General features: G+C 48.7%; 1 protein-coding gene across 1 annotated transcript in view; it reads right to left on the reverse strand.

Annotated features, from left to right (window-relative positions):
- Positions 1-11,808: 11,808 nt before the first annotated feature.
- The window catches only part of EPHB1 (EPH receptor B1), a 437,960-nt gene continuing 430,704 nt past the window's right edge, over positions 11,809-19,064 (reverse strand). Inside the window, exons 14-16 of the mRNA XM_007108469.2 lie at positions 18,340-18,533; positions 16,281-16,436; positions 11,809-12,874 (exon numbers count right to left, since the gene is read on the reverse strand). Of these exons, the coding sequence (XP_007108531.2) occupies positions 12,766-12,874; positions 16,281-16,436; positions 18,340-18,533 (459 nt within the window). The 3' untranslated portion in view covers positions 11,809-12,765. The remainder of the gene's footprint in view (positions 12,875-16,280; positions 16,437-18,339; positions 18,534-19,064) is intronic.

Raw genomic sequence — 19,064 nt, forward strand, 5'->3', positions numbered from 1 at the left:
TTACTAGAAGACCAGCCTGTCAGCAGCTTCCCTGCAAATCCTACTTGCAAAAGGAGGAGGGGATGGGGAGAAAAGCAGGAGGGGGGGAAAGGCAATGAGGCTGGGGGTTGTGGTTGCCATAGAAATATAGAAATGGAACTGACAACTGAGATGCTTCCTCAGAGCAAAGGAGAAGGAGGGGAGGGTGACAAACGGGGTGAGAGGAACAGCTGATCGATAGGCAGTTGCATAATATGTGTTTGGAGGAAGGAAGATATGGAGAGAGGTCCCCACCTAGGAGCGCAGATCCTGCCAGAGGGCAGGGCTGACATCAGAATGCAGTCCTAGAGCAAGAGACACAAACAACACAGGGTCTGCAGAAATGCAGCCATGCCACAGGGACCATCCGGATGCCCTCCGTCCTCAGCCAGCAGTGGGACCACCCACTAACCTTCTGGTGTGGGTGAGGCAGAGCCCCGTGTCGGCCAGGGCACCTTGGGATTCCTTCTAAAAACGTGATGTGTGGCAAAAGGGAACACAGTGGTGCACTCTGCCTTAATTTCGCTTCTTTTCCCTGAGGTTTATTCCTTCATTTTTTAAAAAAAGGTCATTTTGAGCTTATTTAACCAATTTTCGCTCATTGCTCTTATTTCTCCTAATTACACGTGTGAGGCAGCTGGTTATGCTTGCTGCTCGGCGGGGGCTGGGAAAGGGACAATTTCCCTGTGGTGTCTGGAGAGCGCAAGTCTTAGCGAGGCCTCCGGAGTGCTCTCGGGGCCCCCAGAGGCCGCAGAGGTGCGCTGATGGCTCTGAGAGCCAGGGGGAGGAGCACGGAGCATCTGGATCATCAGGGCCATCTCCATCACGGCCAGTGACAGGGGATCCCGCCTGGGAGGGTGCCAGCAGCTGGGGGCCAAGCTTCTCGAGCCGGCCTCTCTCTGGAGCATGTCTGCTGCTCCCTGCGTGTATGGAAATGGCCACCTTGTCTTCTAACAGATCTCTCAGCCAGGAGGCCAGACCTTCAGAAATCGGCCTCCTCTGCCTCCTCAGGACTCCTGCCCTTATGGCAGCACCTCTCAAATCATTTTTCTCTACTCCCTGATTTGACTGTTGAGTGCAATTAGAGAGAAGAGTGTGCCTGGCGTTTATAGGGATTCAGTAAAGAGGTGTGAGTCAATGACTGCATGAATACATAAATAAATATATATGCTTTACCTCCTAGACACTCTCTTTGATCTTGACTGCTACCACTCTCTCCTGAGTCACCTGCTTGGATGTCTCTACTTTCCCCTGACCCCCTGCTGGTTGCCTGGAGAAGATCTCATCATTTGCCCTAATCCCTAAGGAGTCCATGGGGCCGACTGTTCCCTTTCCTGGTGCTTTAGTCCAGGACCATGATCATTTTAACACGGACCATGAGCATCCACTTTTCACCACTCACAGTAATATTCTGAGAAAAGTGCTTTGTTTCCACCTTTCTGTACGATGGGTGGTAATAAGCAGGGTTAGAGTCCAGTAAGATTCTCCTAAAATGGGCTTTCAGGGATGATTGTGAGAGACCACTGATCAGACAGTCCCAGGATCGGGATTTAGTTGGGGAGGCTTTTATAAGTATTTTGGATTTCTGAACTTTGCCACAGTCTCCCTGACTCTAGGCACTGCCTATTCATCCATCTGAGACAGGTTGCAACCAGGTTGGCCTGACTCCAGAGCAGGGGCTCTTAACCACTAGTTAGACCAGGCTCGGCAAGGTAATACCTGTGTACTTTATGTAGCCCTCTACCTGTTTTTGTAAATAAAGTTTTATTGGAACACAGCCAAGCCCACTCATCTAAATATCACTCCTGTCTGCTTTTATGCTACAACAGCAGAGTTGAATAGTTGTGGCAGACACCATATGGCTCACAAGTCTCAAATATTTATTCTCAGGCACTTAACAGAAAAGTTCTACCGTCCCCTGGATTATATCTGCTGCTCTAGATTCTAGAAGAGATGCTGGGTAGTCTTGCTCTCTGGCTATCTGCAGGACTCAGAACCACAAATGGTTAACTAAATCTCAGCACTATATGACAGTTTGCAAATAAGACCAAAGGAATGATGTTCACTCAAATGAAATCCGCTGTACAGTTATGCCCTCTGGGCCAGACAAGTTAATGCTTGGCAAACTGCCCTCTCTGTGAAACATTCCAGCAGGAGTTAAGCCACATGGTGGAAAAAAAAAAAAAACCAATAAAGAAATTGTTAATTGTTAAATTGGTTGTCAGAGAGAATATCTTTCTAAGTTGCAGTAGGCAGTTGGCGTTTGGAAAGTATCAGATTGTGAATAAGGCTGGAGGTCACCAATAAGACAAAGGAGCCCTTCCCCCACTGGGCAAAATGGATGCAAGGCTTGGTGCCACCTGCTCTGTTCTGCAGAGAGACCCATCACCAGGTGCCCTGCTCAGCTGCTGCATTTTCCTTCAGAGAAAGCACAAATAAAACCATGTGAGCAAGGCAGTGTAAACACGGTTCTAAAGAGTTGTAGTAAACGTGGCCCAGTCTTGAGCCTGTAGTGAAGTAACTTCAAGAAGAATCAGTGTAATCAATGAGTATTGTTGGTCCTTTGGTTCCCTCGGTTGGAAGCAACTGTTGTCAGAGGTACATGGATTCAATTACTAGTTCATTTATTCAACAGATTTACTGTGTGATGACTGTGCCCCCAGGCCTGCAGATTCAGCCATGAATAAGACATGCTCCCCAGTTTGGCGAAGCGCCCAGTCTGGGAGGGTTGGATACAGACACATAAACAGATCATTATAATACAGAGAGTGGGCATTATAATGGTGAGAAGAACACGGAGCTGAGGGGCCCCAGAGGAGAAGCAGCTGACGGGGTGGGAGGCCTCCGGGGTGCCTTCAAGTGGAGTTGAGGCTCAAGGCACAGCTGGGAAGCAGCCTTCTGGTGAGAAGAGGTGGGCCAGGGCATTGCTCCAGCTTGGAATCCCAGGACAGAAGGAAAGGCCATGAGTATCAGGGAAAGTGAATGTCATGGGAGGTGCCAGAGCAGGGGTTGGAAAACACAAAAAGGTGAGGAGGATTCATAGGTTTCAGAACTTCCATTTTTCAAGTCCCTCCTTTAAGTTTTTTTGCCATATCCACGTATTAATTATACTATCATTTAGTTACTCTTTCTTCTTAAAACCAAGGCACTGTTTTACTTGAATAAATTTATTTTAAAAGGAAACTTCCTGATATCTGTGAAATAATGTAGTACGTATTTTATGCACTATATATATATATTTTCTCTAGTATACATTAAGATAAATGTATAACTTTTATGGTTTTAAAGAATTTGGACATGTACATCCTAAAACCCTCTAGCCAATTGATGCATTCTTGGAAACCCAGCAGGTTGACCCCAAGGACTGCATTTCAGTCACAAGAAAATCTCTGAATAGTTATTAGCTGAAGAAAGCCCCTCATATGGACCAATAGGCCCAGAAATTGGGTTTTAATCCAATGAAGAGGTTTGGTTTAGCACCAGAAAGGACGAGAGCAGGCAGCATGCATGCCTAGGCAGCATATTGAAGACGTTCCCAGAATCCAGCCCTTGGTCCAGGATGACAGGCAGCCTGGGAACCCACTCAGGAGCAAGGCAAAGCTCAGTTCCAACCTCGGCAAACAGGCAAGGTGAAGGCAGAAATGATCAAGATGACAGATAACACGCAAATGTGAAGTTCACACAAACCCCACATCCACAGATGTTAAGGATTGACCTTATCAGATGCAAGAAGGCTTTTTACAGCAAACCCCGGGCACTGATTAGCTTTCTATTTTTAGGTCATGTTTCCAAATCTCTAGAAGCAGAATAAACTAACCGATACCACGCAACATTTATGGAGCACTCCCTATGAAACAGAAACTAGCCCGTGTGATTTATAAGGGCCCCTCTTTTCCCCTCACAAAAACCTCGTGGAGTAGATAGTATTATCCCCATTTTACAGACACAGAGCCTCGGAGTGTTAATAATGTCACCAGTGCTGAGTGACAGGACCGGGATGGCCAGCAGGAATTCCTGCGAGACTCCTCGTTCCAGTGGCAGTACACTTGGTGATTCAGGGCACACACTTCAGACAAACAACCTGGGTTCAAATCCTCACTCTTCACTGTGATCTAGAACAAGTTTCCTGAACCTGAGCCTCACTAGTTAATTCATTTGTGAAATGGGTATAGTAATACCAGCTGTATAAATACTTGGTGTGCCTGGCTCATAGCAAGTGCTCCAAAAAAAAAAAAAGTAGGAATTGCTATTACCAATTATATAATTGAATTTGTGATTATTATTTTTGAGAACTTCTCAAGTGGCCATAATTCCGGCCTCACCCCAGGAATACCTCCTCTAATTAGCTGATAGAACGACTCAATTTAAATTCTAAATGTAGCATACTCCTAGCTCTTATTCAGACCGAAACCTGGTATAGGAGCCCTAATCAGCTTATCTGCCTTGGAAAATCTCTTGGCTGTGATCAGAGGTCCTGGAGATGTCTGTGGTCACACAGGAAGCCCAGTTGGTGCACCAAACCCCACCAGCCTTAAGTGCTGTGCACTCTACCCCCAGACCTCTCCTAATGCCTCTCCTAATAGGACTTGGCTGTCACCAAGTCCTATTGCCCCAGCAGCATGGAGGGGACTCTGTCAACACAGAACCACAGCAATCCAGCAAAGGTGGGCTAAGTGCTCGGTCGGACTTGGAAGCAGCATGTTCTATTTGTACAGCTTAGACATTGGACAGTTTCTGAGGAGGGCAGATAGAGCCCTGACATGGGCAGATAGAGCCCTGAGCTCACACGTCACCGCCCACCTGCTCATTCAACAGAAGCCACAGCACCTGGACAGGGAGACATCGCCGTGCACACTCAGGAGCGTGTCCCACAGCAGTAAAGCTCCTGGGAGAACAGCCCCGCCCCGCCCCCCGAGTTTTGTTGTGTTCCTCCTGTGTGAGCACTGGGGAAGCCACAGTTGAGGAGGCTGGTGACCTGCCCAAACACACACCAAGCTTGAGCGAAAAAGCCAAGGGTTCTCCCCGATCGGTCTGACCTGACTTCCTGGCCTGTCCGTGGATGGGCAGGGTAGGGCTGCCTCCTACCTTCCCTTGTCTGCTGGCTGGCTAGCTCTCCCTGTGGCTGAAGCCTTGGTCCCCAAGCAGGCTTCTCTTTGCCCTGAGCTATAGTTTTCCCTTTACATAGCTCACAAGGCTATGCTAACTTTATGACTTCATGGTATCCACCCACCACTCTGCAAAGCCCCCCAGAGCCCAGGAGCAGTCTCATGCATGTTGGTTGAATAAATGAGCAGAAACCTGATTTGCTATTACCAGGTTCTACTCTCCAACCCCCCACTCTAGTTCCTGGAAGTCTGGGGTCCTGACCCTGGGCTCTGCCCTCTGGTGAAGACCGTCTAACCCTGAAGCATAGATAGCCCAACCCCACTGTCTGCCCGTTGTTCAGCCCTTCCACTCATTAGGATGTCCATGAACTTCTCCTGGACTTCCCGGTCCTGACCCCTATGTGCCAGGGTGACCACCTTTGGCCTCTCACTACCATCCTAGCTGAGCCTGTTCCCCTAGGCCTGTTCCCCTTCCATTCTCTGGGTCTGAAGCTGTCTTGTCCAATGCCCAGAGGTTATCTATTTCTTGACCCCAGGGGACCCAGACTGCCCCTTCCTTCTGGGCTTAGTTTCCCTGGGCCTGGCCATGCCTCTCCTCCCATAAGTATTTATTATACGTGGTGCCTGGGCAGGATGCTGGAGACACACAGATGAATACAGTCCATTCCCTGCCCTCAGGGAGCTCACAGACTAGAAGGTGAGCCATAGGAGATGAGAAGGAGGCAAGTGACCAGGCAGATGGGGCCACTCTCACAAGACCTGTGACGTTTGAGCTGGGGCCTGGTGGGCTTACAGGCAAGGAAGTGGAAGGGATCCTAGCACAAAGACAGCCATGAGTGCAGAAACAGAGGTGGAAAGGGCAAGGCAGGCAGCAGGTGCTGTGGTGGGAAGTTTGGACTTTATACCCTTGGTGGTGAGTGGCCACTGAATCGGAGTGGGAGAGGGGCCTGAGATGCTCCACATGCCTTCCTCACCATCCTCTCACTGTCCACTTATCCATTTCATCACAAATGGGCCTGCTTACCTGTTGCTCTAGCATTGCAGTGGCAAGGCCCATGGGTTCAATCACGGCTCTGGAGGTCTGCACAAGGGGCTGCAGGAACCATGTGATTAGATTGGGAGGAGCTGGGAAGGTGAGCTCAAGGAGTTCTGCTAGGAACTCATGTCATTCTTCATTTCACCCTCCAAACCAAATTACAGTGGTTGCATTTTCAGCCATAGCACCCATCCGGCCACACCCCCTGCCTTCTTGGCACCTGACCCTCTCCATGAGCCTCCTTCTCTTCTTCTCTCCCCATGGACTCCTTTATATTGGCCTTTTTTTTTTTTTTTTTTTTCTGGCAACACTGAACTAAGATGCGAGATCTTAGTTCTCTGACCAGGGATCAAATCCATGCCCCCTGCCGTGGAAGCGGGGAGTCTTAACCACTGGACCGCCAGGGAAGTCCCGATTCCTTTTCATCGGCTTTTAACATGCTCAGGTCTTTCCCACTAAAAAATAACAACAAAAGGAAGACTCATCCAGCTCCTTCCTTCTTTTTCTTCTTCCCTTCGAAGTCGAGCTTCTTGAAAGATTGTGATGGCCTCCCTGTCCTCAATCCAGCCAGTGCCTTCTGCTACCACTTCTGCTGAAACTGCCCTTACCAAGGTCCCCCATGGCCTCCTGTGGCCAAACCCATGGGCAGCTTTCAACCCTTGCCTCGTATTAGCCCTGCTTGGTGGCACTGAAGCCTGGGGCCGCTGTTCTCTCCCTAAAAGGCTTTCCTTTGGCTCCACAGACACAGCACACTCTGACTTTTCCTTGTTCCCTGCAGTGGTTCCATCCCCACTTTTCTGTGGGCCTCCCTTTGCTGGGACATCTTTTAAATATGGCTGTTCTCAGGATTCCATGTCCTCTCTCCACCCTCACATTCTCATGCAGGACACTCTTCCACTCCTGTGGCTTTGATGACCACGGGAGTGGAAGAGTGTCATGATGAAAAAAGATGGCTCCCAAATCTATATCATCAGCCCAAATCTCCTTGCTGAATTATGAACTTCTGTGTCCAATGGGCCATGGGCAAATCAAATTCATACTGCTACCCCCTCCCCCATTTCTTCCTCCTTTTGTATCCCTTTTTTCAGTGAATGGTATCAAAGCCCACTCAGTTGCCCAAGCCAGAAATGGAGTGTCATCCTCAACTCCTCCCTCCCTCACCCCTGACAGCTAATCCACCTCTGCTGGTCTTACCTCCTTCGTATTTCTTGAACGGGTCCACTTTCCTCCATTCCCAATATTACTTCACACCCCCACCCAGGCCACCATCATCTCTTGCCTGCTTTATGGCCTACCAGCCTTCTAACCAGGCTCCCAGACTTGAGTCTACTTCCTCCACTCCATTTTCAATTTTGCGGCCAGAGTGATTTATAGAAAATGTAATTCCCTTGCTTCAACCCACTTTCCACCAATTGCATTCAGAAGAGTATCCAGATTACTTATGCCATATAAGACCCTTCATGATCTAGCCACTGCCTACCCCTCCCGGTACCCATATCCAGAATCTTATTTTACAGCCTTGCTGAACAGCCCCTGATCCCACACACATGCCACCTACTCTATGGCTTTTGAACTTTTGTCCAGGATGCTGCATCCTCCTCCTACAATACAAGTTCCATCACTGACATCTCCCTCTTCTCAATTTGGTAAGTCCTTTCACTCCTCAGTGAACTCCCTCAAGAATGCCTTCTTTGACCCCCTAGGACAATGGCAGTGCCCTTCTCTGGGCTCCTATGGCCATGTTTATTTCCCCATTGAAGTTATTTACGAAGTTGAGTTGTGCAATAAAGAAGGTATCTGGGACTTGCCATCGTATTCTGTGTCTGAAAGCCATTTCCAGAGCTACATTTGTTCATAATGTACTTGCCAATATGAATTGAAAGATCCGAAAAGGAAATTGAAGTCTTATTGGAGTGAAGAGAACCTCTCTCTTTTAGGAGAACAGCATAGCATGGGCTCAGCATCTCAGTAGCTTAGAAGTGGCTTATTTGCCCATCATTTTGTTTGCTTATTTTAACTTCTTCTGGTGAATGTGTGGCTACAGGAAATCTACAGGAGTAAGGGTGTCTTTAGAAAGGTAAAACAACTCTTAGAAGAAAGTCTTAGTGGACAGGGAATGGCAAAGATGCAAATAAAGTTCCCCTGGCCAGGAAAGTCCTGCCTATCCTCTTTGCCCAGCTGGACATCTTCCTGGAGGGACAAGGGCCTGGTTCTGCTTTCAGAAGGCTGGGCCACTCACTGTGCTTCATTGCCCTTCCAGTTTGCCTCTATTGTCCCAGGGATGGTGCCGATCTCATTTCTGCATCTCAGGAACTTTGCACAGTGACTGACACTCAGTGGGAGGCTGCTTTCCCAGGCTGGTGCTTTGGGGAAGTTCGTGACATCGTATCAAAGATGCAGGGTTGAAAAGGAGTGTGTTTAACTTCACAAAACTAAAATTAGAATAGCCTACAATTGATTGTAGTTCAGAGTAATGAGAAAGATTCCAACCAAATACCTAGGGATTCACTTCTTTAAAAGTCTGTTGTTAAGGTCATGGACAAATGCAGGTGATGTAGGGCATGTTAGACTTTCTCAGCTCAAACTTGTTTAAGCCACCAAATATGTATGGAGCACCTTCCTTGTGGTAGGCGGTGTGCCAGGTACAGAAGTGAATAGGACGTGCCCTGTGTCCACTCTCACTCCGGGGATCACCAGAAAGTTCTGTCTGGGAACGCTGTGTGCCAATCATGACTCCCAGCAACATGAGACCCATCAAGGGCCCGTGATAACATGGTCGGCCCAGGAGGGATGCAAGCATGGAGGGAAAGGAGTGGAGGGCTCTTCTTTTCTCTCAGGTGGGTGATACAGGTCCATCTACCACTGCCCATGGGTCTGTCCAGCCCATCCACCCTGAAGTGGGGTCTGCAGAATGCATTATCCCCCATCCTTACCCCCACCCCCAGGACTGCTGCTCTCTGAGAGGGACAGAGAGTTTGTTCTCAGACCTCTGTGCTCCTGTTCTATTCTCAATTGGAAAATGCTGATCTCAAAAGACTCCCGGTGGTGAGTAATTCACCTTTTGACCCCAATCAACTTGAATGACCTTCTTCCATTTGATAACCTTTCTGTGACCTCAGTGACTGCCCTGTACAGCCCCCAGCCCTCAGGCCCATTGATAATTTGGACAATGCAAAACCTCTGGCTACTTTTGAAAATGACCCTGTGACATCTATATGAACCGCGAGGTGTGGCAATGAACACGGAGCTCACTGACAGGGATCTTAAGTGTCCTTTGAGCCTTCCTGGTGGCAGTGAACCCTGGATGGTGCCTGTGTGCTGCTGGTACCCCATCACGCTGTGCTTCTCCCTTGCTTCACTTTCTGGGGGAGGAACTCATCATGCTTAATCAGTTGGTGCCATGATAATGAAAGTTCCAGGCCAGCCCACAAAGGCTTTCCTGGAATGAAACATAACTGTGAGCATCTTTGTTAACTGATGCTTTGAAGAGTCTCACCTTCCTGCCTGTCTCATCCTTCCTGCCCTGCAATGTTCTTGGAGTCCTAGTCCTCAATCCTCACTGGTTTCTGTTCTTCTTCACAAATGGATGGTCAAGGGTAACCTCTAATCCTCATTGGATTTAAATTATCCTAGGGGTCCTCGGTGTGAGCCCAGTGACCTGGTTCTACACATAACTTGGGGAGAGGGTTACAGGGAGGTGGAAGGAGGCATATGATTTTTGAAGTATGTATACCTGTTCAACATCTAAGAACTTCAGCGATCTTCAGATGATGCAATAAGCACATGTCTGTAGATTTATCTACTCTATTCTTCATTCCTATCTTCGAGTATTAGAGAGGGGCAGGGAGGGGCCACAAGGAGGTGAGTCATAATCCCCAAGGCTTTCCCACAAATCGCCTCCATTCCCATAACCCCTGACCCAGGAACATTAATTAAGCATGTCCCACCTGCCTCCTATGTCGTCCCCGCCCCTGTGACTCCTGGTGGCTGCAGGTGGCTCCCCTGGGAAACTGATGTCAGAGAGGTTAGAGACCGGCCCTTGCTCAGACGGAGTACACAGGGTTTCACTCTCCGGAGAGACACTGCCTTTCGGGCTATGGAGGGGGTGAGCTTGGCCTGTGAAGCCATGCTGGGCATCTACAGGGAGAGGCCATGTCCAGACTTGGTGACATTCTTTCCACGGGGAACTATGCCTTGAGGTGCCCAGGCCTTGGCTCTGCTGACCCCTCATGCTTTCCCCTTGTGTATGTTGGGTTCTTTCTCTTTCTCTCTTTTGTGGGATCTTATAGACAAAACTAACTAAAGGGTGTGATGTGACCTTCACCTTGACCTTGCTTTGTCCACAGCCAGGAGATGGGCTGGCCTTGGCGGAGGCACAGTGAGGATTTCGGGTTCAGGAGGCTGCCTGAGGAATTTGGTGACAAATTAGAATTCATTCCTGTGGAGAACTGAGAGTAGATTAGCCGAATTGCTTAGGCTTGTAAGACACGGCATGGATTGAGGTCATTGGGGTAATTAGCAAATTGTGCATGGAATTGGTAAGCTATTAATAAGGGAAGTTTTCTCTTCTACCGGCTATATGGCTGGATGGGGGCCCCTTGCAGCCATATGCCAATCTGCTGAGACAGTTCTCTCCATCTTCTTCCAGCCCACTAAGCAAAGGGTGGAGCTTTAAGATGGGGCTTCCCTGCATCAGAGCTGTACCCCCAGGCCTAAGAGCCTCTTTGAAGGGGCCTCAGAAGGTAAGGATCTCTCCAAGTACAAAGTTACTTCGGAATAGGGAAAAGGCTCATCTCACCTTAAATATGTTTGAAACAAGCTACGTGGGAATCCTAGCTTCTTCCTCTGCCTCATCCCCCCGCCACCCCGAACTGTACATTCACGGACCCCACAAGGAAGCAGTCTGGAATAGTCTTCAGTGGCTTTTACAAATTTGGCCTGGATGTGAACTTCTCAAACGCAGTGTATAAACTGAGCTCAGGGCAGATCGTGCGTTATCGGTGATTGTTTATTTGCCAGTGACTTCTTACGCTGCATATTTGAGGCTTCACAGCCTCCTATGTATTTAGTTCTTCCTTTGGGTCACTCCCGTGAGAGTGATTCTCACAAACTCTGCTTCTCGGGAGTCCCGGGGGCCGGTATGTGTTTCCCTCCCTCCCCTGTTAGGGGAAGAAGGGTATTTATTAAGGATTCTCCCATAATGTGGGGAGGGACCCACTGGAGTCTGGGAACACACACTCGGACACCATTCTATGTAAACCCAGACATGCCTCCGTTCATTTTAATTAGACAGATAAAATTAGCAAGGAGATTAAGGTAAAAGGAGAAATTAAAAATATTTAAATGTCAGGTGCAATTTACAAAAGTGAATTGAACATTGTGGTACAGGAAGGAATGCAGGGAAACACAGACACATCTGAAACATTCCTCGGATGTCACACAGCTTAAGCCAGTCCCCAGACAAGAGAAGAAGGACTCGCCCTCGCCATCTTGAATTGTAGATTCCAGGGATGTGGAAGAACATTCTCCAGAAATACCTTCCTTCTCCTTCTCTTCAGACGTCACCAAGAATAGTGAATCAGTCAGTATCATTCTCGAATGTCCCACACTGCATCCAATTCAAACCCACTCACCTGTTTCCTGCCTGAATTTGCAAGCCCTCCGGAGTTTTTTTTTTCTCCTTTTCATTTTATTTTTCTCCCTACCCTCTCTCCTCATTGAGCCAATAGGCCAATGGAGCCAATCAGAAAACCAGACCAACAACATGCCCCGGCCCCTTTAGATCTTCCAGGGACAAAGACTTCCCAGTTCTTTCTTGTTTGCATCTGTTACGAACAAGCAGTCATTTTATAACACAGACATACATAGGCGTGCCCTTGAACATGGAAACAGGTTTTTCTTTTTTTTTTTTTCTTTTTCCAATTTGTGGTTTCTTTTTTCCTTTTTGCAAAAAATGCAAACAAAAGAAAAACAAGGTTTCAATTGAAGGTACATCTCTTCTTCAATATGAAGACATTAATTGAATTGGTTGGATTCCCCATGCAGTGGTCAGCAAGGTCCTTTGGCAACTGACAGAACATCTGGAGACTCAGGAGCTGGGGTTTGTTTGAAGAAACTTCCCTACACGAGTCATGAGCAAAGGGAGATGGATGTGGGGGAAGGGTGAGGACTCGGGGAGGAGGACAAAAGGAGAAAAGAAAAGAATGTCATTGGTGAGGAAGAAAATGGGAAACTGCTTCTGTTTCTTCCCTCTACCTCCTTCCCTTTCTTCTTGTAGATGGATGACTCCAGCCCACCCAGGGTGGGAGCTGTGCTCACTCTTGGTGCCCCAGACACATATTGTTTTGTCTTCACTTCCGTTGAACATCACCTTTGAGTATTTTTATTCTTACATATTTGGTTTCCCACGGCATCTTAAACCTGCGTCTGTCACTGAGAAATGAAGGTTGCCTATTAGGAATAGGTCCAGTTTATTCTTCATTGATGAGAATGCATTTCTCAGCTGAAAAGCCAGTCTCTCCAGGACATTCCACAGTGGTCAACCTCTGGTTCCCCCCTGAGCCTGGTCCTTTTCCTTCCTCTCCTCCCCACAGAAAACGAGAGTTCTCATGCCATTGCTGTTGGTGATTGACTCATCTGGACCCTCATAGACAGAATGCTGTTCAGGATCTTCTTCTGATGCCCTGCCAAGGTGACTCCTATTCTCAGGAGGTCTCTAGGAGGGAAAAAGCCACAAAAGAAGGCACGTTAGTGCTTTTCACAGGTCAAAACTCATCACAGAAGGCAAGCTCCTGATAATAGTGGGGTAGGCAAATAAAAGTGTTTAAAATCCAATGAGCCCAAGATTACCCGAGTCTGAAAAACACCTAACTAGATATTCCCTTGCTCAGTCTCACTTCCTCCAAGCAGTGGCCCCCACCTCCAATGCCCTCTCCAACTTAGATGACCCTGGAAGTGCTGTGCCTTGTTCTTCACCTGCGGGTTCTGGAGCAGCCCTTCATTGTGTCCATGACCCTAGGTGGACTAGAACTTTCCTCTGCTATTTTTTTTAACAATGCAAGCACACACTGTATGGGGCTTCAGTTATTCTGTGAGGTTTCTGCCTAAATTAGTGATCGCCCACTGTGATTGAAAAGATGTGAGGCTGGCCTGGTTTTCTGATGTTTTCCCCTGAGTTTCCATTTTCTGCCTCTGTTTGAATGTTAACGTCATGAATTTTTAAGAAGGGTGATCTCAAAATAACTTTCAAATATCTGCCCAAGCAGGAATCCAAGGAAGATGTTTAGGATAGGGATTTGGACTGGATTCAACTTTGAACTGTGAGTCTTAATATGAACAAGTTCATTGCTTATATTTGTCTTTGGGGAGACCCATACATCTTTTTTTAGTTAATAATATTACAGTACTTGAGCGCTTCCCATGTGCCATATACCAACTCATTTAAACCTATGGAAGCATTTCGTAAAAACTGCCAAACCACTCACAGTCAATGATAATAATTTACCACCCATCATTTCTCTCGTGTGTCCTGCAGGCAGACAATAGGCCAGTTGCCTCGTATGTACTATTCCACTCACCTCTTACCACAAACCAGTGAGGTGGGCACTATTATTATTTGCACCTTTATAGAGTAGGCAAGCAGGGCTCAGAGAAGTTGAGTAACATGCTCAAGATCACACAGCAGGTAAGCAGTGGAGGAGCTGGGCTTCAAATTCAGGATGGTCTGGCTCTCAGCCACCCTGCAGGGCTGCTCTCAGAATTCTTCTAACGTCCTGACTGTATTCTCTGCGGACCCCCCTGCCCCAGCAGAGCAGATCGCTCTGTGCACGGTGCACACGATGTATGAGGAGGCCCCTGTGCTGGGGCCCCCTCCACAATGCCTGGGCTCTCCTGACCCTTCCTTTCAGCTGGCTGTCAGTCCCCCGAGGGCTGTCACTGGTCTAGATTGTCAAATTGCCCACGTCTTTTCAGCACACAAGTTTGAGAGGTATGCTTGGATTTTGAATTCACAAATTGTCCCTCAATCTACTTTATTTACGTACACATATTCTTTTTCTGCCTTTTATCTCTCAAGTAGCAAACGAAAGTGCACCAATAGTGTGTGGACATTTTTTACTTTGAAGTAAATCCCTTACTTTTCAGTTTCACTTTCCTTTTATTTTTCCTCTAGCTCTTTTTCATGTGGCTATTCCCAGACTGAGGGAATTACTCCATTTGACTCCTTCAGTTTGTGGGGCATCAGGTGATGACGGTCCCCGTACTCAGCCCCATGACAGCGGGAAAGCAGGCGCAGCCCTGCCTTCATGGACGCCCACTCTGCCCCGAGCCCAGGCATCCTTTTCAGTTCTGTGTGTTGGGAAAGCTGGTTTTCCACTGGGAAGGGGTTAGTTTTTATTTTTGGTGTCTGACGATAATTCATAACGGTAAGGACGCTTTTAGGCATCACCAGGAAATGAACTCAGGTTTGAAAAAGTGAATTCTGGTGTTTAGTGGATCCGAGGCTAGAGGCACATCCAAGTCATTTCCTGGGAGAAAGTGGAGGTTCCATCATTTCAGGCAAGAATAAACCTGAGAGACATGAAGCTGGACTCTATGAAGGCTGACTGCAGAGCAGGAATCTGGGATGGAAGGCTGAGTGTCAATAAGCCACCCCCTGGGGCTCAACTGCTCAGGATGGATGACCCCCGCCTCTCCCCTGGGACTCAGCAACTGGCCTGTCCCAGCAGGGAATCCCAGCACCCAGCCCTGAACCTGACACAGAACAGGTGATCAATAAGTGTTTGTCAACTGCCTGGCGGACTAACTTATCCTCTGCCAGGGAAAATGTGTGTCACAGGCTACCAACCCTGGTGCTGTTAGTACACGTTGCAGCCGGACAGCTGGTGAGGTCCCTGCTGGGTGTGTGTGTGTGTGTGTGTGTGTGTGTGTGTGTGCGTGTGTGTGTTTGTGTATTCAAAATTCGACTTGCCCACTCTAGTCCAGTGGTTCCCAAGCTTGGCTGCACGTTAGAATCACCTGGGGAGTTTTAACATCCTGATGCCCAGGTCTCACCACGTACCAAATGAATCAGAAGGTCTACACTGGGTGTAGGAATCAGACATCAGTAGTTAAAGACTCCCAGGTGACTACAGGGTGTGTATAGCCAAGTATGGCCCCATGTGGCCCTGGGTAGACAGGCTGGAACATATGGACCCGGCAGTCAGGAAAGCAGGCTTCTGTTCCCGCTTTGTCACTCCTGATGGCCAAGTCTTCAGGCACTAACATCACCTCCTTTCTGAATCACTGAATAGAAGGGGTGGAACTAGATAGAGATTTCCCAAAATGCAGGCCCAGAAAACCCCACCCCTCCGAAATACGCTTCCATGGTATTTAATAATTTTGCGTGGGTTTCTTTACTTCCGGATTTCTTATGGCCTTTACAATGCTAATATGTGGAGTGACTCTCCAAGAGAGTGCTCAAGTGCTCAATATTTCCCAAATTTATTTGACCATGGGACCTTTTTTCCAAGGAGAACCTATTAACATTTCCCAGAGCGGGTGCTGCTCAGAACATTCTTGGGGAAATGATGGACTACGTGGGCCTTTAAGACCCTTTCTTGCTCTCATCTGATTTGAATAATTTTAGTTTTTGTATTCTTCCACACTCTTATGGGGGTTGCAGCCTGGAAAATAACTAGTGGGGGATGGAAACGTCGGCTTATTTACAAGCGCTGTCTAAGCACGAAGACAGGCTCCCAGTGCATCGGAGATTGCTGCTGAATCAGTGCTCTGCCTCTTCCTGCTATGCTGTTTAAAGTGCTGGCTGGCTGTGTTCTTTCCATCTGGATGCTCTCTTTGATGGGCTGAGTTTAAAAACTTAAACGGAGGAGAGACTCTCAGTGATTAGGCAAATGACATATGGCTGTGACTTTGAAGAACTCTCATTTGGGACCCAGAATAGATCTGGGCCTCCCCACCCCAGCCCTCCGTCTTTCCAAGGCGCTTCCCCGCCAGGTCTGATTCTATGCTGAGGTGGAGCCCTGAGGATGAGGCCAGAAGGCATGACTTGCACCACGGGTGATTGCAGGGAGGGAGCCTTGACCCCACCCACGGGCCGGACAGAGGTGATTCCCGTTACTCACTCCGACGTCATCTGCGTGACCAGCTGGAGGGAGGTGAAGCCAGCGGTGAGGAAGCTGTCCCTGTACTGGACCATTTTGATGGCACTGAGCCAGTCATCCACGGTGGTAAAGGCAGTGAAGTCTGGGATGGAACGGTCGAGCAGGGGCTGGGAAGGCCTGGAAGACAGAGGGGAGCAGGTGACCCCACAGCTGCAGGGGCGCATGGGCAGAGCCACACTCTGGGCGGACGGCAGACTTCATGGAGGTTCAGCAGCCCTGGTGGGATGAGGATTATGCAGGAAACCCGGTCTGACCGTTCCTTCCCTACACAATCCTGAGCTTGCATGGCTTCTCAAGCCGGGTGGCCAGTCACCCTGCCTCTGGGCTCTGTCCCATGCCAGTCAGCCCAGATGCGCAGACTGACACAGCAGGCCCTCTGAAGGGAAGAGAAGGGTCACAACTCCTCTGTAAACTGAAATCTAAGATCTTCACCAACCAAAGATATGCTCTTTTCACAAATATATAAAGTTCACTGCAACCTCTCCAAATTTTTTTGGAGAGGTTGCAGTGAACTTTATATATTTTTAAACATTTTTTTCTCCAGGTTCTGTCCTCAGCTAATTAAAAGAAACGGAACAGAGCAGCCCACCACTGACCTTCTTGGGCATGTTCTCAAAGCAGACCCCTCCCAAGGTACTCAGTCCAGAAATCAGGGTGCCATCTTCACATCGCCCTCACTTTCAGCACCCACACCCAACCCATCACCAAGTCGTAAAGATTTGACCTTCAAAATCTCTCAAACTCATCCGCTTCTTTCCACACCGTTAGCCTGATTTAAGATGCTATCTTCTCTATCATGGTTACTACTGCCATGTCCTCCTACCAAGTCTGTCTTCACGCTCCCCTCAACAACAGGTCCATGTTACAGCCTGGTGCTCTTTAAAATATGGAGATGTGATCCTGACAGTAACCCAACTCCTGACCCTGATTCATGTCAAACCCTTCAGTGGGCGATCATTGCTCTGAAAAGCAAGCTCCGAAGTCTTAGCAGGGCCTGAAGGCTCTGAGTGTCTGGCTCTCGCCCACCTCACCAGCCTCAGTCCCCACCTGGTCCCCCCACAAAGTGCACTCCGAACACGCTGGCCCTGTCCTTCCCACACTCGGGCCTCTGCACATGCTGCACCCTTGATCTGGAACCCTGACTCTCTACTCCCACCTTCCTTTCATTCAGTTAATGCACCGTCCCTCTTCAGCTCGCAACTGAAATAACAGGCATCAGGGTCGCCTCCCTGACGCCAGACCAAGGCGTATGCTCTCCAAGCATCAGGCGCTTCCCTGCTGCGCTGGCCAGTGAAGTCTCAACTTGTATTTCTTTGGGCAATCATCTGATTAATGTCCGCTGCTCCTAAATGATTCTAAGCTCCATGAGGGCATGTCTATCTTGCTCATTCTATACAGCCAGCAAGGGCACAGTGCTTAGCACGTAAGCACCCAATAAACTCTGGTCGAAAGGATGAATTAATAAATGAGTTAACGCTGCAAATGTAAACGAGTGATGTACAGCCGACTGTGGCTGACAGCTGACAGTTCTGTGCATTTGCTTATAACAAATCCAACTGCTCTGAATTTCTTTGTCCCACAGCAATCAGTGCCTTTACCTGTTAATAGGTTGGCCAAGGTCCCAAGTCTGCAGCTCCAGCTGCCTCATGCGCTGGTGTGGTTAACAGAAAGGGTGCCTTCTGAAACAGGATTGACCACAAGTGGGGTCTCATTCCAGTCAGACCAGATACACTCAACTACTACAGAGCCCAGTGCCCAGCCCGTCCGAGGCCAACGGAAGGTAGAGATACAGATACGTTATCTTTTCATCTGTCTACAGCCCATGCTGGAGGCAGGGAATGTTTCAGAGAGATAGAAGAGAAAAAGGAAGGGAAGAGTCTTGGAACTTCTTCCATCCGTGGATAAGCTCAGCCGTCTCCCCCTTGCTCTCGGTAGACGGAAGGCTAGCAGCCTCCCTCTGGGCCCTGCCTGACTATGAGAGCACCCACCCCTAGGAACCACCCGGTTCCACTAGACTCACACGGCGGTGATGGTTGCCACAGTCTTGAGACTTGCTGGGTTCCGGATCATCTTGTCCAGGGTGTTGACAATCTCTGCAAATCGGGGCCGGCTGTTACGGTCCTTTTGCCAACAGTCCAGCATGAGCTGGTGTAGAGCAGCTGGGCAGTCCATGGGCGGGGGCAGCCGGTAATCCTGCTCGATGGCATTGATGACCTACAGTGACACACGTGGGAACAGGTGTGACTGGTGATGAGCCGTCAGCCAGTCGTTCACAAATTAGCTCCCGAGGATGGCGCCTCCTTACCCCAGGTGCCCCGCCTTCTGTGCTCCTATACCTCCCACAGTCAGAGATTTTACGTATACTTGGCTTTGCCCCCTAGACTGTGAGTTCCCAGAAAGCAGGGCCCACCTCTTATTGTGCCTCTGTGTCCACAGCACCTGGCACAGGGCCTGACACACACTAGATGGCTGTAAATGTTTACTGAAGAATGGTTTGAGCTTCTCCCCGAGAGGACGTCAGGCCCAATTCTGCCTTATTGGCAGCTGGTGGCACCAGGGCAGATGAAACAATGGCACATGGGAAATGTGCCAACTATTCGCAAAGGACACCCACCAAAGCCCAATGTGACCTCATCCTTTCACTGCTACGGGAAAAGAAAGTGGGAGAAGGGGTCCAATTTGATGGAAAGCCTACTCCATGCCAGGGACCCTCTAGATGCTTCCTAGGCACTTTCTGCCTTAATC

Source organism: Physeter macrocephalus, chromosome 1 (genome assembly GCF_002837175.3).
Source record: "Physeter macrocephalus isolate SW-GA chromosome 1, ASM283717v5, whole genome shotgun sequence".
Lineage (NCBI taxonomy): Eukaryota > Metazoa > Chordata > Mammalia > Artiodactyla > Physeteridae > Physeter > Physeter macrocephalus.